The following is a 23,535-nucleotide window of genomic DNA, read 5'->3' as shown; positions in this document are numbered from 1 at the left end:
GTCCCTCAGCAGTCTCCACATCTCGGGAAGCGGATTCAGAGCCCAGAAGATGCTCACAGGGTAGCAGGAGAACAGGATGCAAAGCTGCGGGCAGCCAAAGCCATACCTACAGCGCTCTGTCTGCACTGAAAGCCTCTCCTGTAGTCCAGCGGAAAGAGAACATGCAGAAACAGAGTCCCCTGCATTATCTTGAAGAGCACAGAGCATGGTATCTCAGGAGTAGGCAATCTGCCCTGATTTGGGGCAGGATTTTACCCCTTTGCTAAAAGTAACACTAATTCCATGCAGCTGAAGCTAGCGAGTCATGGTTCACGGGAAGCACTCAGTTTGTACTCTGCACAGCAGCCGTGGGTCTATGCTAATTAGCACAGCCTTAAAGCCCCTCCTAACTTTAAGATAAATCAGAGGAACTTACTAGGCACCACCTTGAAGCAGTTTGCTGAATCAAAGCATGGGTTGGAGTTACTGAGTTTGTGTCCGGAGTGCTTTATTTGGGTCACCTGCTGCTTAATCCTGCCAGGGGTGGTACCTGGACCAAGAGAAAATAGCACACAAGCACCAAAGGTCCCTGTGGTTTCATAACCCAGCATTTTGAGGGTTTAGAGACCCTAAGTTTGCCTGTATTTGCTGAGAGCATGACTGCAGACAGGAAGGGCTGATGTCCTGGGCTTCAATCACCTGCCCTCTTCTGAGCTCGGAGGTCCCTATAGCATGGGCTGCTCTCCTGGGCAATACACAGGTGGTATTTAACTGATTATCCTCTGGCTACTGAGACCAAACACCTGCAGTGCAGAGGCTACAAATGGCATCAGTCCTTTGCTAGCTCTCCCAACCTTTGGCACACTGGATTCAGCTGCCTTTGACTCCCTATCCCAACTCTCTTGTATTCCCCAAGTGACAGTGAATCTCCAATGGCCCTGCACCATACAGCAATAAACTGGTGGTCTTCTCAACCTTTGGGTTGCTGAGCCTTAGTCCAAACATAAGTTTAAACACCAGGCACAGAGAATCAGACACTGTCCATCGTCCCTACCAGCCCACTCATTAAATTCACAGACTTTAGGAATGTCAAAGTGCCCTGGGGTCTTCCCAACTTGTTCCCCAAACCTACAGGCCATGTGGATTTGAATTATATAGCAGGGTCCTGGATTAACTCCAAACTCTGACCTTAATGCAGAAAAGGAGCATTTAAGATCCTTCATCCCTCCACACCTGCTCTCCTGAAGTCTTGTGCCTGTTGGCTCTGCCCCCTCCCCACCTTTGTGCCTCTGCAGAATGCAGTGGCAAAACAGCTCCCAGAGCTTTGCTTTTCCAAACAGGATCACAAAACCAAGCCCTAACCTTATCAATGGCCAGGAGGCAATTCCTGTTCTTGGGATATAGCACTTGAGTGCTTCTGATGCCTCCCTGTGCTCCTCCACTGCCAGCATTCCCTGTCCATGCCGCATCCTCACCTTGCTCAGCACTCCAGGTGCGTGGCCATCCTCCTCACTCAGCCACTGGGGTTTCACTGCAGCCTCTGGGACTATTTCCAGGGAGATGTTTGGGTTTTTTTCACTGGCAATGCATCTCACTCTGAAATTTATTAAAAAAAAACAAAACCAAAACCAAACAAACAAAAACCCCAATCTATTTTAGGGAAAAAAGCTCAAAGGAGACTCCTATCAGTTTGCCTGTGTCACTTGTTGATATTTTTCACCAACAGCACCATGGTTTCCACAGCACTGAAATGTCTCATCTTGATATGGATAAAGCCACTTTGTTTGTATTCCTGTGGTTCGTTTCACCACACATCAGTAAATATTATATTGAATTCTTTTCATCCTAGGGAAAGAGTGCTGCCTCCTGAGAACAAAACAGCTGACATCTCCTCAGCCAGATGCTTTGATATTGCTGAAGATTCCCTTTCCCCTCCTACCTTGTGAGGAAGAGCTGCTCTGTTTTATCCAGAGTACAGATGTCCCTCAGCCCAAGCCTGGCTCTGCAACTGTGTTCATGCTGTCCCCAGCAATAACTTTCTGGCAGAAACATCTTCCCTAATTTCACCTGGAGAACACTTAGCTGGCTTCTTTTCCTGCAGCTACAAAACATGTCACAAGCCTCATAAACACCTTCTAATTAATTATGTCTATTGCTCAAATGGAATACTAATTCTCATTTATTTCCTGGCTCAAACACTGCCAAACACACCACACTGCATTTTTAAGAGGGTCTCCCAATTTTAGAGGATCTGAGAACTAAAACAATTATACAAAGTCTTGCTCAGCGGGTTCAATTCTCCCCCTTCTCTGTGGATAATCCCCTACCTGGAAAACACTCCAGATCTCACCTTCCCACACCTGTCTGGAGGAATTTCAGAAAACCCCTCAGCTCTGACCAACTGCATCAGAGCTGCCCCTTTGGCCGGGCCTTTAAACACAGACCTTAAAGTGGCAGCAATTCTGTAGCCCGCGGCTGAGGGCTTGTGCCTGCCCCTGCCTGTGGGAGGAGGGTGAAGGAGGGGACACGATGACCTTCATGTCTGGGCAGAGCAGTGCTGTGCCATGAAATATGTATCCCTGTTTTTAGACAATCTGAACGCCAGGCAAGTCCCCAGGAACATCTGGGATAAGCAGGGTTCCAGCACACACACACTGGAACCGCCATGGCTGCATGTGGTGAGCTGCAGGACATTATCCTGGGGAAAGAAATCCAGACCCACTGTGTGCAGGAAGGAATGTGCTGTGCCCACCCCGATGGGAGCCCTGGTGATGTCTGGGGCCTTATTTCACCCAACTCTGCTCTGACTCCCCAGCAGGACCTGTGGGAGGTGCTGAGCCCCCTCCTGTGCCGCACTGGCCTTGTGGCACCAAACCCTGCCGATGCATTGTGTGCAGCGTAGAGCTAAAGGAAGAGCAGGCAAATTGTCCTGTATTATTGTTGTTTATTACCCTCCTGCATTAAATTCACAAATTTAATTGTTTTAAATTTCATTTCAGCTTTGATTCACTCGGCAGCTCCATGCCAGGCCACACTGGAGGGAGGATACCCAAAGGGCTGGACAGGCTGGGGTCAACCTCCCCATCCCCAGGATCCCGAGAAGAAGCCGGTGATACTTCTCTTACCTTGTGAAAAACTTGATTTGCTTTCAAGATCCTAATAAGGATTCAGCTCTTGGGAGATTTTCCCCTGTTTATTTGTTCTGTTATGGAAAAGGAACAAGATTTATTATCACAATGAGGAATAAAGGAATAGGAAAATATTTGGTATTTCTATGAGGATCTTTTTTAAACCTAGAGAGCCCAGACCTTAAATTAATGAAGAACATAATTCTCTTGGCTTACAAGCAGCAAAGCATGGATAAAATCTCCTTGTAGGGAAGGGGGTTAGCCACAAATTAAGGGTGTCTCAGCTGATTGCACAGCTGTGTGTTAGAGCGGTGCCTCAAGGTCTTGGCTGGAACTGGGGCTGGGGCTGGGGCTGGGGCTATCCGTACCTGCTCCCTGGCAGCTCTGGAAAAATCAGTGCTTATGTGAAAAAAGAGCCCAGATGAATGAGACCCCCAGAGGATCAGCCAGAGAGGGAGATGGAAATCTCTGCAGCTGTGACTATTTCTGGGTAACTGCGTCTGCACCCGTGCAATTGCCGGATCCTTGCAATTGTAGCCGGCGTGTCGGCTGGTTATTGTCGTGCTCAAGCACACAAAAGGCTGGGGGAGAAATAAGGGCAGGCAGGGGCATGCTCAAGGGCAGGGGAGGAAGCCTGCAGAGGAGAGCGCCCTTGACTTTGAAATCCTGCCTCGCCCCTTAGCTCATCCGGCCATAAATCCTTCCTGATGGAATGATTGATGTGCAGTGCGTGTGGGAGCTGGGAGCCCAGGCTGAGAGTAAAGCCCCAGCACTGGGATCTTCCAGAAACAATAAAAACAAGTCCTTCTCACATAATGTCACCTTTTAACTTAGGAAGATGGATTTTGGGGCCGATGAATTAATTGAAATTTAGAAGTCACCTGAGAATCCGTGGCAGAGGACCCTGAGATCTCCCATTCCCCATGCAGCGTCCAGAGGCTCCTCCATTGCTTCTTGGCTCATCTTCCCTCTTTACTTGCTGACAAAGCAACACCACCAGCATATCACTGTCTCCTGTCCATCTGTAATTGCACAGCCATTGATCTTTCATTGCCTGATGGCCTTAAACAGCCTGAACACCTCAACTTGCCCTGGTGGCACCACACAGCGCTGCCGCCTCTTGTCCGAGGGGGTTCCCCAGATGCCTGTACAAAAGCATGAGATGATGATTTTGGTGCTTTGGGCACAGCTGGTTCCCGATGGGATGCTGCCAGTCCTGTCAGATTTGCTCTGCTCTTGGCTTTTACCGTTGAAATCTGTCACCATCCCAATGCAGCAACTTGGAAAGAGGGCCAGGGGGGTTTCTCTTCTCCTTACCACAAATGTGTATTTTTGGGCACTTGAGAGCAAAGAAGGTCTCCGAGAGGGACAGAGGGCTCAGTCTTCAGTGCTTTTTGGAGAGCATCAGATGTGCAGACTGAGGTCAAACACCTCAAACCATCCTGCAATAGCTGAGCACCTCCACACACTTCAACCTTCAGCTTCAGCCCCTGCATTTCAGGTTCTCAGGAGTCTCCTACCTCCTGTCTCCTCTGGTGGGTACAGAGTCAGAGAGGGAAGGTGAGTCCATGGAAGGAAACCACCACTGATGCTGCCTGGGTTTGTGGGTGATGTTTGCGGGGCATTTTGCAGTGCTGTGACAGAAAGGTTGTGCCTCCTTTAGCCCAGCACTTCATTATCCAGCACTCCTGGGTGTCCAAGAGAACATGATCCCCTGCTGATCGGTTGAAATGTCTGGAATTAAAAAGAGGAAGAGAAACGTGAGCACAGATTGATCTTATTTCACCTTTCCTTGTATGCACAGACTGGAGAATATATGATGATATAGTAGATGATATTATATCTGCTGACATAAGGAAAAAAAATCCAGTGGTGTCGGGAAGCTGCTGTAGTAAAATTAAATAACTCTTGGGGATGTATGTGGTCAAACCAGACTTGGGTCCGGCTGATGCCTGATGGGCTGTTCTGAAATGCAAACAAATCTGTGGCGATTAAATGAGGTCCAGGACCACCTTAATTCAGAGTTTAAGCTTTTTCTTCTTGGGATCCCAGCTAAGCATGTGATAGGAACATTCATTGTAAGACAGGGAGAAATAAAGGGGAAGGGTGTAGAGGATTGGTTAGAAATGCGAGGACATATGAACATGGCTAAGGCTATGGATAAGCTGCTAAAGTATAAGACGCAGTCTGACTAGGCCCATGAGAAAGTGTGAGATAGCAGGGCCGTGAGAAAGCAGCAGCGTCCTTGGGTATTCTAAATTGAGCTGAAAAACAGGAGCTAGGCATTACCAAAACAGAGACACTTAACGAGCCACCTGTGTAAACAATGAAAGACAGTTAAGATGATATCACCACCTAACTGAGCACCAATAATGAGCCTAATTTCTGTAATATTCATGAGCCTATTATAGAGTGTATATTAAGCTGTTGTCAATCTACAATAAACGAAGTTCCTGGATTCTCACATTGAGGTGTCTAGAGCTTTCCGTCGCGACAGAAGGGAGCAATATTTTAGGCTCTTCTCTTCTTCCTCCAAAAGTCCCTGCGCCAAGAGACAGCTGGGTCCATCATCCCCTGCACATTTCCCATTGCAGTTCCCAGGATCACAGCCCTGTGTCCCAAAAGCCAAGTGGGAACAAACCTGGAAGCGTAGTGGTTCAGGGAGTTGGAAAGGGGGAATTTTTGATTCTGGCCATGCCGTGCTGGCCAGGGGTGGTCTGTGTCAGTGGTAGCGCGAGGGCTGGAGGCTGCAAATGCTGTGCAATGTGGCATCAAGGAGGGTGCAGGAGGGCACAGAAGGGTGCAAGAGGGTGCAGCAGGGTGTGTGAGGGTGTGTGAGGATGCAGGAAGGTGAGGGAGCATGGTGTGTGGGAGGATGCAAGAGGGTGCATGAGGACCCTCTTGGAGAGTGTGAGAGGATGTGGGGAGGTGCACGGTGTGCATGAGGATGCAATGGGATGGAGGAGGGCACGTGGGGATGTAAGAGGGTACAGGAAGATGCAGCAGAGAACAGAAAGGTACAGGAAGGTGCTTCAGGATGCAGAAGGGTGCTGCAGGGGAGAATGCAGGGGCGTGCAGGAGAATATAGGAGAAATGTGCAGTAGGATACAGGAGGGTGCAGGAACACGCAGGAGGAAGATGCAGGAGGAAGGTGAAGGTGGATGGTTCAAAGAGGATGCGAAGGGTGCAGGAAGATGCAGGATGGTGCAGGGGTTTGCAGAGGGGTGCGAGAAGATGCAGGAGGAAGGTGCAGGAGGGTGCAGCAGGATGCAGGACAAAGATGCAGGAGGGCGGCTCCAGAAGGATGGAGGAGGGCGCAGCAGCCCGTCCCTGAGCCGCCGGCGGGGGCCGGGCCGTGCGGGCAGGGCGGCGGGGGCGGTGCGGAGCCCGGCCCGGCCCCGCTGCGGGGGAGGGCCCGCCCGGGCCGGCCCGCCCTGCCCGGCTCTCCGGCGGCGCCGATGGGGCTGCGGGCCTGGCTGCGATCGCTCGGCGGCTGCTGCGGCTGCTGCGGCGGGGAGGCGGCGCCGCCCGAGAAGGAGCCCCTGCTAAGGTGAGACCCCGGCCCGGCCCCGCGGCGGGGGGTGCGCCCACCCCGGTCCCCCGCTCCCCAGCCTGGCGTGAGCCCCGCTGTGCCCAGCCCCGCTTCCAGCGCTGTCACTGGGGCTGGACATCCCCTGCCGGAGCGCTCAGGGCGCCGGAGGGATCTTCCCCCGGCGGGAACGAGCAGCTTCCCGTGCCCTTTCCGCCTGGGTTGGCTGCCGCAGGGGCTGAGTTCCTCCTGCCAGCCCACGGCGCGATGCCCCCCGGGATGCTGAGGCACCTGGCGAGAGTGTTCTACGGGAAAGGTTTAGGGAGTGAATCGAGAGCGGCATCTCTTCGGTGTTCCCCGTGATGCCCGTCCACAGGGACGGTCCAGCGCTTGTCTTTCCATGGTGGGATTTCAGTAGAGGAGGATGAGACACTGAACAAAAAGGGATCAGGTCTCATCGTTAGGCAGCTCTGTGTTTGCAGAGCTCAGTTCCCGGGTCGGGATCTTAGAATCACAGAATGATTTAAGTTCGAAGGGACCTAGAAGATGATCTTGTTCCATCCCTGTGCCACCCCCCACTATCTCAGGTTGCTCCAAGCCCTGTTCAGCCTGGCCTTGGACACTTCCAGGGATGGGGCAGCCACAGCTTTTCTGGGCAACCTGTGCCAGGGCCTCACCACCCTCACAGGGAGGAGTTTCTTCCAAGCATCTGAGCTAAATCTCTCCTCTTTTACTTTAAAACTGTTCCCCCTTGTTCTGTCACTATCTGCCCGTGTAAACTGTCGCTCTCCCAATTTTTTACAAGCCCCTTTAAGAAGTGGAAGGGGCTCCAAAGTCTCCCTGGAGCTTTTTCTTCTCCAGGTTGAACAAGCCCAGCTCTCAGCCTGTCTCCATCCAGGGATGCTGGAGAGGAGATGAGGATGCAGAGCCGGAGCCGGCTGTATGTGAGAGCTGCCCGTGCTGATCTCCAGGGAGCAGATCTTTCTCTCCCGCTGTCAGTCGCATCTGCTTTGTGCACAGAGACGCTGACGTTGGGGGGGTTGTGTGAAAAGATAAAGCCCCGAGTCGTGGAGAAGAGCCGTGAGCTGTGGAAGAATGTGAGGAGAGTCTGCATGTTGCAAAACACCCATGCAGTAGGTTTGTGGCACCTCTCCCTCCCTCCCCAGCTCCCAGCCGTGGTCTCAGCACCACCAGTGGGTATCCCAGCCCCGGGAGGGGGCAGGGACCGTGCCCTCCCTGCGTCATCGGTGCGACAGAAGCACTTCAAGGGGAGTGTGGGATGCTCCCGGTGTGCCCTACATAGGTATCGGGTAACAGCAGAGCTGGTGACAGGGCTTGAAACGTCCTGATTTCGCGCTGTTAAAGCAGTTACCTAAATAATAACCAGATAATCCCGAGCATGAGGTCTCAAGCCCAGGAAATTGGCATTAAGCTACCGGGAGCTGAGCACACGTGTGGAGAAGCTCCTTCCTGGGGCTACAGTGGCTGTCCCTCACCTGGCTCCTTTCTTTAGTAACACGCCTTCCACTGGCGATCCAATTAATGCTGGCTATAAGTAGGAAAGCCTCTATAAATTCTGGGAATTCTAAAGGCACCTGCACCTGTACAAGTGTGCTGGCATAATTAATCTAACAGCCTAATCACTGGCTTGTCCTTCCTTGGGAGGCTTTTGGGTTTTATTTCATCGCAGGCATCTTGCAATAGCTTCCTGGCTCTATTTTTATTTTTACTTCAATTTTGTTTAAAATGAATGACTTGCTTGAGATTTCAGATCTTTTAGCTGAGTTTTAGGTTTTGGGACCTGGTGTCGTGGGTGTTGCAAAGCATCCAGGCTACCTGGCTGTCTCTCAGTGTGCAAAGGTGGGGTCTGGCTTGGATGGTGTACTCAGGATGAAAATAAACTAAATATTTGGGCTCTGAATCCCAAAACAAATCGAATGTGGACTGAAAGTCCCTTGGAGAAGAAATTGGAGAAGAAATCAAAAGAATCTGATGAAGCATTAGTGCTCACCATTGTCTGGATAAAATCCAGAGTGTGAAATGGTCTCAGTCCCTTGTGGTCCCACAGAGATTCCTGTAACCTGCAAAGCAGCTGCCATTCATGTGTTCCTTTTTTCTCCTCCCATTTCTTCCTTTTCAATGTTGTTTGGAAGAACTGTTGGCAGAGCTCTCCATGCCTGTATGGACTTGCTGACTCCTGGGCACTGCCTGCATTCCTTACAGACTGCTGGATGCTCCATGCTGTGATTTGGAAATCAAGATGCACTGAGGGAGGGAGTGGCTCGGAAAAGCTCAGGTGTGGGAGTGTTATTTCCAAATACTGGTGCTTTAAGTAATTCATATGTTAAAAGTACTGGTAAATCCCTGAGTGGGAAGAAGCCTGTTGAAGGCAAGATGGGGCTGAACTCATGCTCATGGCACAGCTGGCTCCTGAGTGATCCCTTCCAGGCTGGGATCCTGTCTGCTCCACAACTGAGAAGCGGTTTGAGCGAAGCCGTGCTGGCTCCGGTGTAGGAACGGCTGAGTTGTGCCATCCCCACCCTCCAAGTTACCTTTGTTTGCTTGTCTTTAATGAGAGATTATAAGAGATTATCTTTTCCCTTACTACCTGTTGCTCAGGTTTTTGGTTTGTTGAAAGTCTAATTAACCTTCCTGCTTCAGGAATGCTGATGGGAATTATTTTTTTCTATTTCATCTATGTGCTGGAGCTCCTTTTAGCATCTTTCTATGGCTTGGTGCCACAGCGCTCACAGAGTTATCTGAGGTTTCATTGGATGGGTTCCTTGCGAAAGGAATGGGATTTGGGTAGCAAACAAAATAAACAGTGGGTTGTTCTAACAAGAAGTGAGCAGAGGTTGCCACAGGGTGGCTGAGGAGACTGTTGGGTAAGGCCAAAAATAGTTCTCCACTTATATTGTCCTGCTCAAGTGCCTGGATGTGCTGATTAGACACTTTATGGAAATCCCCTGCTAAAAGTTCTCCTGGCAGAAGTTAGTATCCCTGTTAAAAAAATGCACATCCCAGTAGCAACATTAATCCATAAAACACAGAACTGCCCTCCATGCAGAGAAAAACTCCCTGCCTTTCCAAGGAACAACCTTCCCAGAAGATAACACTCTGCTTTGCTGACTGCTAAGCAAATTAGGCTCACACACAAACAGGCTGAGGATGTTTCCATCCTCAAATAAAGATGGAGCTAAATGCCCTTTCTGTGCCTTGGCTGCCCTTGTGCAGCTCAGCATGTCACTGTACCTCTGAGGCAGGAGCTGCTGGGGTGGGGGCCACCTGCAGGGGTTGCCTGCTTGGTTTGGTAGGGTTTGTGCTGCTGGGGAGAAAGTAGAGCTGCAGGGTCCCACAGAAACGTGGTCGTGGATGTGGGACCTCTGGAGAGAATCCACTCCCACCCCTGCTCAAGCAGGGTCAGCTGGAGCAGGTTCATCATCACAGAGTGATTTGGGTTGGGAGGGACCTTAAAGATCATCCAGTTCCAACCCTCTGCCGTGGGCAGGGATGCCACCCACAAGGTGGGAAGGCAGAGGCTATGGGAGCAATGGGAAGATGCCACCTTTCATCCTAGCAGATGGATGCTCCCAGTTCTTCCAACCTAACTGCTCAAATAATATCCAGTATCTTTAGCAAATTCATGTGTCTCATGTCTCTCATGGCAGCACTGCCTGGTATAAACTGTGGCTTGTGTGGTCAGGATGTTTGCTAAGGTAAAACTCTGCCTGTCTTCCCATTCCCCACTGCTCTTCCTCCTCCCATCTCCCAGGCAGGACTCTGGGCACTTTTCCCTGGGAGGGTACAAGGAGGCAGCATGGTGCTAATGCTGCCTGGCCTCTGCCCCTCTCTGCAGCAACAACAACCCCTACGCATCCTTTGGAGCCACGCTGGCACGGGATGAGGAGCAGAACCTGTGGAGCACCCCCCATGACGTGACCCACACGGAGGCGGACGACGACCGGGTGCTGTACAACATGATCGTGGTCAGGAACCAGCTGGACAAGGACTCGGAGGTGAGGCAGCGCCGGTCTGAGCGCCCAGTCTCACCGTGGACCGGCCTCGGAGCTTCCATCACCCTTTGGGCTCGGTGCTTCCACCACACCCTTTAGCAGTGCTTCTGTTTAAGCACCCACTAATCACAGAATCATAGAATGGTTTGGGTTGGAAGGGACCTTAAAGCCCATCTCGTTCCACCCCCTGCCACGGGCAGTGACACCTTCCACTAGACCAGGCTGCTCCAAGCTCCATCCAACCTGGCCTTGACACTTCCAGGGATGGGACAGCCACAGCTTCTCTGGGCAACCTGTGCCAGGGCCTCACCACCCTCACCAGGAAGAATTTCTTGCTAATATCTAATCTAAACCTACTTGCTTTAGCTTGAATCCATTCCCCCTTGTCCTGTCACTCCAGGCTCTTGTACATGGTCTCTCTCCATCTTTCCTGTGGGCTCCTTTCAGGTACTGGGAGACCACAATTAGGTTGCCCCAGAGCCTTCTCTCCTCCAGGCTGAACAATCCCAATTCTCTCAGCCTTTCCTCCTAGCAGAGGTGCTCCATCCCTCTGATCAACTTGATGGCCTCCTCTGGACTCATTCCAACAGGTCAATGTCCTTCCTTCAATTAAGCTGCTGTAAAGACCCCAAAGTCCCCCAGTGTGGGTCATGTAGGTATCAGGTCCTCGCATCTAGAGGATGCACCCTCTAGATTTTGTCCTGTTGTGGATGGATCTGTGGCCATCTCATCCCTGGGAAGCTTGGGCGTGTCTCTGGCAGCTGAGCCAGGAAGAGCCACCCTGAGCTGTGATGCTTTTCTCACCTCCATGGAACCCCGAGGTTCATCTCCCTCTGTTTTGAGAATCTCTGTGTTCTCCTTGTCTTGGCTACTTTCAGTGCTCTCCCAGGGCATTATCCCATTGAGCGTATATTGCCTCCAGAATCTTTTGTCCCCCCACTCCAGATCCCCTTCACTAGATATCTATTTCTGTACATCTCTGACCAACCAAAACCAAGGATTATATGCCTTCCATGAAGGAGTAAGGAAACACAGCAGCTGACACTTGAAAACCAAAGAAGTCTTAAAGCCAGTGGTGGGCTGGCTACATCCAGGGATGTGGGAAAGGACACAAGGTAGGCTTGAGATGAAGATCAAGGACAAATGGACTTCTTGGGGAAGGAAACTGGGAGGAGGAATAGAAGAGACAAAAAGGAAAAGATAGTGAGAGGGAATGGGAAGAACATAAGGAAGATGTTTTACAGTGGACAGGAATCATTTGTTGCACATGTCTCAGAAAGCAGGGGGATCTCCAGGGAGCTTTCCCAGGCATTCATTGTTGCTAGAACATGCACAGGAATGATGCCCTGCAAGGACCTCAAACTCCCCCCACCACCAAAAGTGTTCTGGAAGCGCTGGGACCCCCAGCCCAATTTCCCAGTTTCCCAGGCTGCTTGTTTTGTCCGATATCCCCCCGGTTTGTCCTTTCCATGGCCAGGCTGGCGTTACCCCTGCCTGCAGTGGCATTTGCCCAGCAGTGGCAGCGCCCGTAGCTGAGCTGTCGCTCCGGCAGCGTGTCAAGTTCAATCCTTCTCCAGTGGGTTGTATGGCAATTATCGGGAAGCAGGGAACTGGCACAGCTCTTACTGTGGAAGGGAGAAATCATCGCTGTTACATAAAGGCTGTTTTGCAGCCCTGATTTCCTTCGCTAAGGCCCTTCAGCTCAAAGGAGATTTCAGTGGCCTGATTAGGAGCAGGCTGTGGTGAACAGTGACACGTTTTTCCCCTCTCTGCTCTGGCTCCAGAATGTTTGCAGGAAAGCCTGGAGGCTTCACATTTAATTTCAACACGATCCCACTTAATCCAAGAGTCTGCAAGGGTGTAACTCTTCCTCCTATGATAGTCCCCTTGAACCAAAAGCTAGTTCAGCTTTCACAGGAAGCTTTAGACTCCAGAGAGATCAAAATTACAATTTTGAAAAGTTAAATGAGATAATGCAATCTTTGTATACAGTTGGCCAGAATCCCCATTCAAACAGCTTTTTAGCTTGGTTTAGGGCTCATGATGAGGCAGGCCTCCTGAAAACTAATATTATCTATAAAAGAGTACCATAAGTGGCCAGACTGCTAAAAAGCTGTCTCCTTGGGCATGTGTGTCAGCCTTGTTCTGGTTGCAGAAGAGAGCATCAGTTATGGGTGAGCAGGAAATTGTTCCTGCGCCTGCCTGTCCTAAACCCATTGTGCTTGCCTGTCCCAAACTCAATGTGCCTGCCTATCCTAAATCCAACCCTTTCTCCCTGTCTTCAGTGTACCCATAGGGTTTTCAGTGGCTCTGAGCATCCAGTGAAAAAGAAAGCCCAAAACACATGGGGCTTCCTCTCCACAACAAATGTAGAATCACATACCCTGTATTTTTATGCAGTGCAATGAATAAAAAGCCTGAGGAGTGCAACATCAGGTCACCTTTGAGGAAAGCCAACTCACAATATGCTTGATTTGAGTTATGGCACCGTGCCCTTTGCAGCTCAGGGTTGTTGCTGCTCTGCTGCTTTCTTTTACAGCTGGGGAAACTGAGGCACCACACAGAAGCCCAGCAAGCTGTTGCAGATTCCAGCTGCAGTTCTTTCTGGGTGGCAGGACAGGGAGGGACTTGGCTGGCAAAGCCAACATTCCTGTGTTCAGCCCTGGGTGCCAAAATTTCTCCTTACTCCAGCAAGCATTTTAGAACTAGGCCAGATTGCAGTGCCCTCCCCTCCTAATGAGACTTCAGCCCTGAGAGAGAAAAAAAGCCTAATTGCAGAACAGCTCTGGGCTGCAAAAGCCATAATCTGCTTTGGGGGCTGCTCTGTTCCCAAAGTCCCCAGGGGGAGTACGTGGATGCTGCAGGACAGAGGTCGGAGGAACCGTTTCTTTGTGCAGTGCACAAGTGTTACAAAACCATAGGTCCTTTTTTCCTGTGGTTATAATTGACTGAAAGGAGAACTACTCCCTGTATTTCTGCTTTTTCATTTAGCAGAGAAGTTTTGGTGTGCAGTGCACTCACTGTATGCTTTGCCATTCCCCACCTTTATCCCAGGGATTTCCTAGCACAGGACTTTGGAAGGATCCCAAAGAGCAGGTCGCCCTACACTGTGTGTGCTTTATCTGCATGGCACCACCCTGGCAGCACTGGTGTCCTCCTTCAGGATGGACCCACACCCCATCTGTGCAGAGCTGTTTCTTCCCCCTGTCCCTTTTGACAGTCCTGCTCTGGGAAATTTTGGCAGCTCCAGCCCAAACAGTGTGACTTTGGAGACCAGAGCTGTCATCAAAGCTTTTGAAGGCTGGGGTCAGTGTTTCAAATACAGGAAAAATGGGATTTTTTTCCTCCTCCTGCTCTGCAGCATTGTTGAACCTGTTGTGGTATAAAGTAAATCCTAAATCTGGAGGTGAAATGAGCAGCAAGAGCTGCACTGGGGTCATTGCTGGGCTTATGTGTGTGATGGGGCAGATAGCCCTCCCACTGAGGGCCAGTTTGTGGTGGCCCTGGTGCCTCCATGTCCTCTGGTGGAGTGTGTGGAGTTACCTGGGCAGAGAGGCTTCAGAGAAGGAGCCACGGTCAGAACAGCTGTGCCACAGGTCTGTGAGCAGAAGCTAAAGGTGGGATCTGGCATTATGACTGAGGAAAAAACCATGTTCTTACAGCTTGCTATAAATGCAGTGTTTCTCTCTTCTTTTGGCTTATTCCCTCGAGGAAGGTGGGATCATAAACCCCACCAGCAAAGGCAATTCCTCAGCCTGTAGCCCTGCCAGGGGCCTGGCTAGCAGAGCGACACTGGCATGATCCTCCTGAAAAGCCCATTAATGAGCTGACAAGGCCTATTTTTCTTCTTCCTCCTGCTCTCTGACAGGATTATTCTTTTTTAAACAGGTTGCAGAGAAGGTCAGTATTGTGACAAGCTGTAGCTGGGGCATAGAGAGGTGATGGGATTTATCCAGGGCCGGGGATGCTGGCTGGGGAGCCCAGAACCGACCCTCTTAATGCCTGCATGCCTCTCTTAAAATGAATCCAATTTAACCTTATGCTAATCTGAGATGTTGGTCAATGGACCAACATGTAGTTTGTATTTGCTCAGCTATTTCCAGTGGAACCAGAGCAGGAGCATCCCTGGATGTGGTGTGCTACCTGCCTGGACTGGTATTTTGCAGTCTTTCCCTGGTAACTCTGTTTTGACCTCATTTCCAAAATAACTCTTGAACAGAACCCCAATTGCTTTTAAGGGAATAAAGGGAACGGCTTCAGTAGAGGATTGGCAACGTGAAGAAAGCTCCCTCCTAATTAGTAAATTTTCATGTGATCAGGGATGAAAAGTTGGACAGTCCTGCCTGTTCTCTTGGCACATTTTTTTCCAGAGCTCTGAGTTATGTACCAGCCTGGCTCATTTCATGCCATTTGGCATTTGCAGATTTAGTGTTTCACACTAGAGAGTCTGGGGAAATTTTCCAGGTAAACATTTGAAGGGCTGAGCACTTAGGGAAGAGAGGCAGTGGGGTTTCCCTGCTGCTCCTGGGATATTCTTGACTCATGCACACAGGGTTTTCTCAAGCCCCCACTGGTATATGTTGTGCCCAGCTCTGTGGGTTTAAAAGGGCAAAACTGGCTGCAAAAACCAGGGCTGGAAACTGCAGTCTGCGTTGGTCTCCTGTGGTTAATTCAGATTTTGGCAAAAGGGAGATTTTCTTGAAGGGCTGCTTTTGAATGCATCGCTGGGCTGGCCCAGACCTGTAGAAACCCCAGGAGGTTTGGTGCAGACCAGTCTCCTGCTCTGCTCTCCCAGTCCTGTGTGTGAGAAGCCTCCTCACCACTCCAGAAATTACACTAACCTTTCCAAGGAGCTGTGGGAGAGGAGTTTGGTGTGGAGCCCCAGCCTGCCCTGTGGTGCTGAGCAGCCTCAGCCTCGTGATGCCGTCTGGCCCCTGCAAAATGCTCCCTCCACAATCACATCCTAGTGACTCACGGGATGTGTGTGGGGAACACCCTCCACAAAGCCTCTGATGTTGCCCATGCCTATGCATGGATGGGACAAGCTCTGCTCTTCCTGTGCTGTGTAGTTCAAGGGAGATGCTTTTTAGGATAATTTCAGGAAGGGAATGATGGTCTTAAGTTTATTTCCTCATTAAAGCCACACAGAGGACAGTCCACAGCAGTCAGGGTGTCTCTGCTACAAGGAATTGCCTGGGAAAAGCCAGCATCCTCCTCCCAGCTTTCTCTATAGAAATACAAATACATTCAGCTCCATACTCAGGCAAAAGAAATCCCACTGGAACAAGGGGTCCCTCCCAGGCACCACCATTAAGCATCATTTTCTGTACTAAAGCTGTTCCTTTGCACACTTCCCAAATTCTTCATCAACAGGACACTGTTAGAGCTCCCCTGCGACTGAATATGCGTTGTATTCACTTCCATAACACAACGCAGTGACTGCGGCGTACAAGAAAGCCATAACCTAGATTCCCTTAAAACAAAAATAGACAAGGGAAAACACACTGCAGTTAATCCAGAGAAAATCAGGAGCAGCTTCCCTGCATGCTAAGCACTGCTGCTGTGCTTAGTGAGGAGTCTGGCTCGCTACCGTGGGGGTAAATCCCTGCAGCCCTGAGAGCTGCTGCCAGCAGGCCGCGTTCTGGGGAGAGGAGCATCCTTCCCAGCTCCCCCCAGCTCACTAATTCCACAGTGTGAGCACGACTGGGATCACAGTGGCTGTCTGGATCGATTGTCTGCATTAAAGCACTTGTTTATCTCCGTGGGAGGGCAGAGACACGCAGCTTATTTCCCCACCAGCATGCCCAGACTGGCTCGCTCTCCTTTCTGCTGGTACCGAGGGGTCATGGAGGGCTGAGACGTTTCCAAGGAATCCCTGCCAGCGGGGACCAAGGCATCATGCAGCTTTTTAGTCCCTTTCTAAAATCTTGCGAGTTTTCAATAAACTTCCCACAAAGCTTTAACACAATAAACCCCCTCTTTTCTTTCCCACTGAGAGGAGCTCAGTTCCTGGCTACGAGCTGGGAGAGGAGAGTCTTGCCCCTGCCTCATGTCTCTGGTGAAGGGCTGAGGAGCCATCCTGGTGCCTTGTGCTGGCAGCCAGGTGCCCTCCTGTGCAAACAGGAAAGCTTTTTTCAAGTGCCACTGCAGCCCAGAGGGAAATGTGCCTCTGGCTCGTGGGGAGCAGCAGCACAAAGCTAAAGCTGAAGGGGATTTTGCTCTCTGGGAGTGAGTGGCTGCAGGCAGAGCTGGTTTCCCCTGCTCTCCTGACCTGAAGTCACCAGTGTGTTAACCCTGCTGGCTGCTTTTTCCAAAGTGTAATCTTCAAGGGCTTCCTGCAGCTATGGCTGATCATCAGGAAAACAGGCTTCGTTTTTAATTCGCTGCAGTTGTGGTGTGTCAGGAAAAAAACACTAGGGAATCTCCAACTCTTTATGGAATCGAGTCAACTCTTTGAGGCACCAGGTATCAGAAAACAGTGGGATTTCTAACCCACAGCTGACCTCTGTGGAAATTGTTTATCCGCTCTGAACCCAGAGTGTTGTGTAGGAAAATCTCAGGGTGACGGCGCAGATTAACACCTGTTTATTCTACAAGAGTCCGTCTAGGTAATCTGTTGCTGAGAAATGAGATTAATTAAGGTTGTTAGTGCAAGGAAATTACCAGGATGATGCTGTGACCCATTGTGGGACTGCTTCTAAAAATGCACCCTTTGCAGAATGTGCACTGATTAAACTCAGCTATGAAAAGTGCTCCTGGTTTTCTTGCAGAATGCATGCATTTCCAGAGGAATGCTTGCTGATAGAATCGTGGAACCATGGAATCATTTAGGTTGGAAAAGCCATCTAAGATCATCAATTCCAACCATTAACCCAGCATTGCAAAGCCCACCACTAACCTTGTGCAGATGTGTTTAAATGTGCTGGTGTGACTTTAATAAATAACCTCAAACTCCTCCCTCTTGGGCAGTGTCCCATTAAGCTGGAGGGCCAGTGCAAGGATTTCAGCTGTACAGTGAAGTCAGGTATTAACTGCAGCAACTGGCAGCCACTAAGGCTTATTATGTCAGATGACTCTAGTTCAGCCCTCAACCATCCACATGCACCTCTGTTCTCTTTAAAAAAAGGTATCCCAATATTTTAAAAAACTCTGTTTTCTTGTTCTCTAGTACTTTCAAACACCTGCCTACGCAGTTCAATGCCAAGCAGAGGGCTGAGCAGTTTGCAGAAGCCCCTGTATGGGTGACCATACTGAGAGAAGTAACTTCTTTCTGAACTGCTCTTTCCCATGGCTGTAAGAAAATGTGTTGTGCCAGTTTAACTGCAAGAATATGAAAATAAGGTGCTTCAATGGTTTATGGAAAGTTTTTATTAACACCTGATTGTGCCTTCTCAAGCAGTAAAGGCCAAATAAGGTATTTTCACAGGCTCAGGTTTTGATATTAGCTGGAGTGTCAAAGTTTAGGGTAAAGGGCTTTGGACCAAAGAGACTCAAGTCTCCCATTTGGAAATTCATGTTGTTCCCCAGACTAGGAGAGCATTCCAATTTCCAGCACAGAGCTAGAATTGCATTCTCCATGTCTGACTGAGGAGACCACTTTGGTTGCCAGCAACACCTAAGCTAAATTCTGTCATTTCAGGGTGACTGGAAGCTGCGTTAAACAGAGATGTGGTGCCAAATATCAAGCTAAATATTCTGTGCTGGTCAGTGTAATTTTTTCCAGGGGCAACAAGAGCCTGGTTGTTGACCTTCATACCTCAGTGCCTACATTAACAGTGCAATTCTGGCTCCATTCCTAAAAGCTCAAATTCCTTGAAAAGCATCAGATTGAAACAACTGAGTGTCTCTTATCCCTTTGCTTTGCAGGAATGGCAAAAGCTCAACTATGATATTTATACCTTACGGCAGACCCGAAAAGAAGTGAGGAGCAGGTGGAAACACATTTTGGAGGATTTAGGTAAGCTAGGGGACAAAAGGATGTAATTTCTGTGGTACCAAACGAGGGGTCCCACCGTGGCTGAGGATGGGAACGGCTCCACAAAATGAGGCTGGTAGAGGAGAAATGGAGGAAAATAAAAGGAGGTTGGTGTGCAATGCCATCAGATATCCCACATGACATCTGTGAGCCTGTGGGAGGCTCCCCAGGGCTCAGGCAGGGCTGGGAGGAGACAGGAACACCGTGTCTGCAGGCACGTCAAAGAGCCCATGAACCACGATCACCTTCCAAGCCCATAATAGATGCACAGTCATCCATTTCATGCTTCCTTGTGGAAACTTTGCAGTGGGAGTTCACCCTGGGTTTTTCTAAACAAGATAGGCAGGAAGGAATGAATATTCCTTTCAGATAGGAACACAGATACATCTATTTTGCTTCCTTAGCCTGTGGCAGCTGATCAGAGCTAAACCACTCACTTTGTTTGCTCCCAAGTGAATTTGAAATATTCTTTCAGCAAATGGAATAGCTCCACAGAGGCCCTCCTACTCCTGCTGTATCCAAGCTCACAGTGAGCTTCCCCCAGTGGTCCTGTGGAGAAGGCAGTGGTGGTTGTGACACTGGGGTTTTCCCAAGTGCCTGGCACACAGCATGTGACACCTGGGATGTGCCATGCAGGCACAGCAGCTGGTGACTTGCATCATGCTGTGGAGGTGGTTGGTGGCTGATGAGAGGAGGATGTGTGACTCTGTTCAAGGACATCATCCCTGGGAGCCAGAGATGGGTATCTTGGCTGCTCCCGCCCTACCTGCCATTCTGGCATCTGGGTGGGAGGAACATTATAAATCCATAACTAGGCATCAGGGTTCATCCTCACCCCGGTGCTCACATGGCCTGTACAGGCCAGACATGGGAGGGGTCACTTGACATCCTTCCATCTGTCACTGCACATTGACAAAGGCTCTCCCACATCCCCCTGATGTCTGCCAAGGCTCTGGAGCTGTTTTGCAAAGGGTGGGGAAGCTCAAGGCCAGGGATCATTTGGGCATAGCAAAGCCAAACATGCAACCAGATGTGAAACCTGCTATCTTTTTTTATCTAGACCTCTGCTTTAATCATAAGACCACCGCAATTACCCCATATGTGTTTTCATGTGAGATGCATCACCACCAGCCCCCTGGAGGTGAACAAGGAGTTGGTGGCAGCCATTACATTTAAAAATCCCTGTATTCGTTCTCCTCCCCTTTCCTTTCCTGGATACCCTTCCTATAATCGATGCTGACTGCTACAGGAACAATTAGCTGTGCATTCATTACTGCCACAGGTTTTATCACTGTTACCCAACTACATATAGGTGCAGTCACTGGGATGCTCAGGAAGCCCCACCAGCCCTGAAAGCTCTGGCAGCATCAGGAACGTGGAAGAGCTGAATCAACACCCTTGGTGTGCATGTCTGTACACTTTTTCTTGGAAAACTAGTAGCGAACTCTCTCTCTGAATGCTTTTGTGATTTTTAACTCCCCACTAGCAAGTACATATCTGCCCCAAGTGCAGACACAGAGCCTGCCAGGGAGAAACACTAGTTTGTTTCAGGAAGTAGGGAATACAGCCATCCAAGATAGAGGGGGAATAAGGAACCTTGCAAGAGCCTGGGGGGCTCTGGGATGACCCTGCTCGCATGTTTGACTTGTTTCTGTAACACATCTCTCTCCAGGTTTCCAGAAGGAAGCGGACTCCCTCTTGTCAGTGACCAAACTCAGCATCATCAGCGACTCTCAGAACATGAGCAAAGCCCGGGACATCTTGTTAAAGCTCTCAGAAGAGACAAACATCTTCCCGACCAGCTGGGAGCTTTCCGAGCGCTACCTCTTCGTGGTGGTGAGTACTGTGAGCATACCTTTCCTCCCCATCATCCCCAGCTCTGCCAGTGAGCTCACATGAAGGGAAGCAAGTAGGTGAAATGCACCAGAGGATGCTCAGATACGTGGTGGCATCTGGGGTGATCCTGGCTGACGAGGCACTTGTAGCTTGGTGGTTCAGCTTCCTTGGAAATGTCAGTGTTGTAGCACCATGAATTTCACACCTGCCTGTAAGTTCCTTTAATCCTGTGCAACTGGATGCTCTTGCATCCTGTTAACAAGGTGGGAAAAGATTAGACCTAATGCCTTGCTTAACCTGAGAGTGGCTGTGGAGAGAGGAGATGCTAAGCCATTAGAGAGGGTCCAAAGGAGGTCAATGGAGGTGGTGGAGGGCCTTGAGGGGAAGCCGTATGAGGAGCAGCTGAGGGCACTTCATCTGTTCAGCCTGGAGAAGAGGAGACTGAGGGAAGACCTCATCACACTCTACAACTTCCTCAGGAGGGGAAGAGGAGGGGCAGGCACTGATCTCTTCTCTGTGGGGACCAGGGACAGGACGTGAAGGAAGGGCCTGAAGTTGTATCAGGGCAGGTTTAGGTTGGATATTAGAAAAAGGTTCTTTCTCCAGAAGGTGGTTGTGCACTGGAACAGGCTCCCCAGGGCAGTGGTCACAGCACTGAACCTGACAGAGCTCAAGAAGCATTTGGATGATACTCTCAGGGACATGGTGTGACTCTTGGGGATGGTCCTGTGCAGGGCTAAGGGTTGGACTCGATGATCCTTGTGGGTCCCCTCTAGCTCAGCATATCCTGTGACCCCAATCAGGGAGCTGCCTGAAACAGCCCATAGTGACCATAACCCCCCTTTCCTTTGGCAGGACCGGCTCATAGCTCTGGATGCTGCAGATGAGTTCTTCAAGATGGCCAGCACGGTGTATCCCAAGAGACCCGGCGGGGACAGGGCGGACGAGAGCCAGAAGGCCCCGCAGTGCATCTCTGTGGTGGTGCCCTGAGGGACGTGCCTCGCCGGCGTGAGATGGACAGCGGGACCGGGCCCCTCTGCCGAGGGGTCAGCACGAGCAGTGCCACTCCTGTTCTCCTGCGCAGAAGCAAGCGGGGCGGCTGGAGCCGAGCACGGAGGGCAGCGAGCTGTGCCCCACCGGGAGGGCACGGAAAGGCGGGTGCTGGCCCCAAGGTCCTCCCATGCAGATGGGAACATGAACTGCTGTAGAGTAGCCCCAGTGGGAGAGCAGTAGCCAAGTAGTGTATGTGATAGGCACGGGGGGAATCTGCCACACATGGCCTTGCTACCATAACTGCAAAAGTTGGGATGCCTCTAGTTCCAAGCGCTGCAAGGAGATCCGCTTTTCCACCTTCCACTGGGACCTGCCACTGCCCCTCCCTCTACCCTTCTAGCCAGGAGGACCAGGGAGAGAGGAAAAATTCCTCAGTCATCTGCAACTCTGTCCTCTTCCTCATCCCCAGCCCATGGCAGTCTCCCCAGGCAGGTCCCAGAGGATTTGGGAAAGAGGCAGGAGCAGTGCGTAGCCGAGAGAGGAGTAAATGCCAGGCAGCAAAGCCTTGGAGCAATGTCACAGTTGGGTGCTATCCCCAGCTTTGGGGGCCTTTGTGTCAGGGTGCTCAGCCTGACATCTTAAAAGAAGGTAGAGTTTAGGAAGGTGCCAAGGTCAGAGCTGCTGAGAATTTGGCTCCTGTAATATCCTCAGGTTAGCTGTCCAGCATCTCAATTAATTTCTGAAAGTTTTGGTCTTAATTGCCTGAAAAAGTCCCACCACAAAGCTGCATGTATTGTCAGTATAAAAATCCTCATTATGAGCAGGGATGATATAATGAACATCCTTTATATCTTGGGGTTTTATCTGATAACAAGCAATAATTTTAAAACATTGGATTTGGTAATTTAAAAACAAGTGGTAATTTAAAAACAAGTCCTTCGTTGATTAACACACATGCTGCTAATTGACCGGTTGAAAATGCTGGTTACACAGGACCTCCCAAAGCAGCAAACCAGAGCTTTTATTTGTTTATACCTACAGTGTTCAAAAGATATAAATATATATTTATTAATTGTTTCTGTTTGTCAGTCTTCCTGGGGAACATTTTTGTCAACTCAGAACGCCAGTGAAAACTGATTTAAATAAACAAAACATTACAAAACCACCCTTTCTTACTCTCTCTGTAACCCTATACAGGTAACAAATTTATCTTGACTGCTGATAGCAAAAGGGTTGGGGTATTTGCAGAGCCTCTGCAACCTGTTCTCCACACAGTTTAAATTGCCTGTTGACTTACAAGAATTGGGTTGTTTGCCAGCCTAAGACCAAAGTCTTTGTAGGAGATGATGGGGATCAAATTTAATTTCAGTGGGATTTGGCATTTCCTACTGATTTCTTTTTCTTCTAACAGAAGTTCAGCTGCACTTTGGAAAACCTCCCATGTTTTTATAGAAAATAAACTCCGGTGCACAACAAATCCAGGGTTTGACTTGAAACAAATTGTTGCAGAACTGAGCAGTCTAAGGAACACTGAGCCAAAGTATGTGATGCCACCCAAAACTCAGCCCTTGGCATGTTATCACTTTACAGTACTATGTGTTATTTAAAACCACCTGATGAGTTCCAAAATCTCAGGGGAAGAAGAGAGATCCTGTTACTGAGCTGCTTGTTTTGGTGACGGAGGTCGACACCACACAGCGCCTTTGCAGAGCCACCCCTCGCTGTCACTTGTAGCCGTAAGACCGGTTCTGATGTCAACAAAATGCATTTTGTTGAAGCTTAATAGGACAAAATGCCCCAAAGGGACAATAATCAGTATCTCTGAATGAGTTTAGCTACCGAAATAAGAGTTTCTGAGCGCGGCCACAGGGAGGAGTAGGAATTCGCAGCAACATTGGATCGGAGCGGAGCCGCTCTCAGGGTGGAGTAACCAGGCTCAGGAACTTGTGCACAGGTTTGTGTACTGATCACAACAGGAACAGAAAAGGTCTGTCAGTCCCAGCACTCAGACAAAACTGGCGTAGGGTATCCTGAAACCACTGCAAACCAGCCTTTGGTTAAGTAGAAGGATGCAGAGCTACT

At 49.9% G+C, this 23,535-nt stretch overlaps 1 protein-coding gene and 1 long non-coding RNA gene across 4 annotated transcripts in view; one reads left to right on the top strand and one right to left on the bottom strand.

The window, feature by feature from the left end:
* Positions 1-110: 110 nt before the first annotated feature.
* The window catches only part of LOC135416966 (uncharacterized), a 177,380-nt gene continuing 153,955 nt past the window's right edge, over positions 111-23,535 (bottom strand). For all 3 annotated transcript variants that reach the window (XR_010431833.1, XR_010431832.1, XR_010431834.1), the window contains 3 exons: positions 3,105-4,841; positions 1,919-2,080; positions 111-1,575 (listed from right to left, as the gene is read on the bottom strand). This is a non-coding gene — a long non-coding RNA (uncharacterized LOC135416966). The remainder of the gene's footprint in view (positions 1,576-1,918; positions 2,081-3,104; positions 4,842-23,535) is intronic.
* MREG (melanoregulin) lies at positions 6,533-21,550 on the top strand. The gene is made up of 5 exons (XM_064660351.1): positions 6,533-6,657; positions 10,493-10,652; positions 18,516-18,606; positions 20,297-20,460; positions 21,316-21,550. The coding sequence occupies exons 1-5, from the start codon at positions 6,566-6,568 to the stop codon at positions 21,448-21,450; spliced, it is 642 nt and encodes a 213-aa protein (XP_064516421.1). The 5' UTR covers positions 6,533-6,565; the 3' UTR covers positions 21,451-21,550.

The sequence above is a fragment of the Pseudopipra pipra genome, chromosome 7 (assembly GCF_036250125.1).
Source record: "Pseudopipra pipra isolate bDixPip1 chromosome 7, bDixPip1.hap1, whole genome shotgun sequence".
NCBI classification, from domain to species: domain Eukaryota; kingdom Metazoa; phylum Chordata; class Aves; order Passeriformes; family Pipridae; genus Pseudopipra; species Pseudopipra pipra.
This window is presented reverse-complemented; position numbering and strand designations above follow the sequence as displayed.

Bases quoted from the DNA above. Each gene is read 5' to 3' on its own strand.
- MREG (XM_064660351.1), top strand. From the start codon at position 6,566: ATGGGGCTGCGGGCCTGGCTGCGATCGCTCGGCGGCTGCTGCGGCTGC. The intron at 10,653-18,515 runs GTGAGGCAGCGC...TTTGCTTTGCAG, and splicing joins AGCTGGACAAGGACTCGGAG to GAATGGCAAAAGCTCAACTA. The intron at 18,607-20,296 runs GTAAGCTAGGGG...ATCTCTCTCCAG, and splicing joins ACACATTTTGGAGGATTTAG to GTTTCCAGAAGGAAGCGGAC.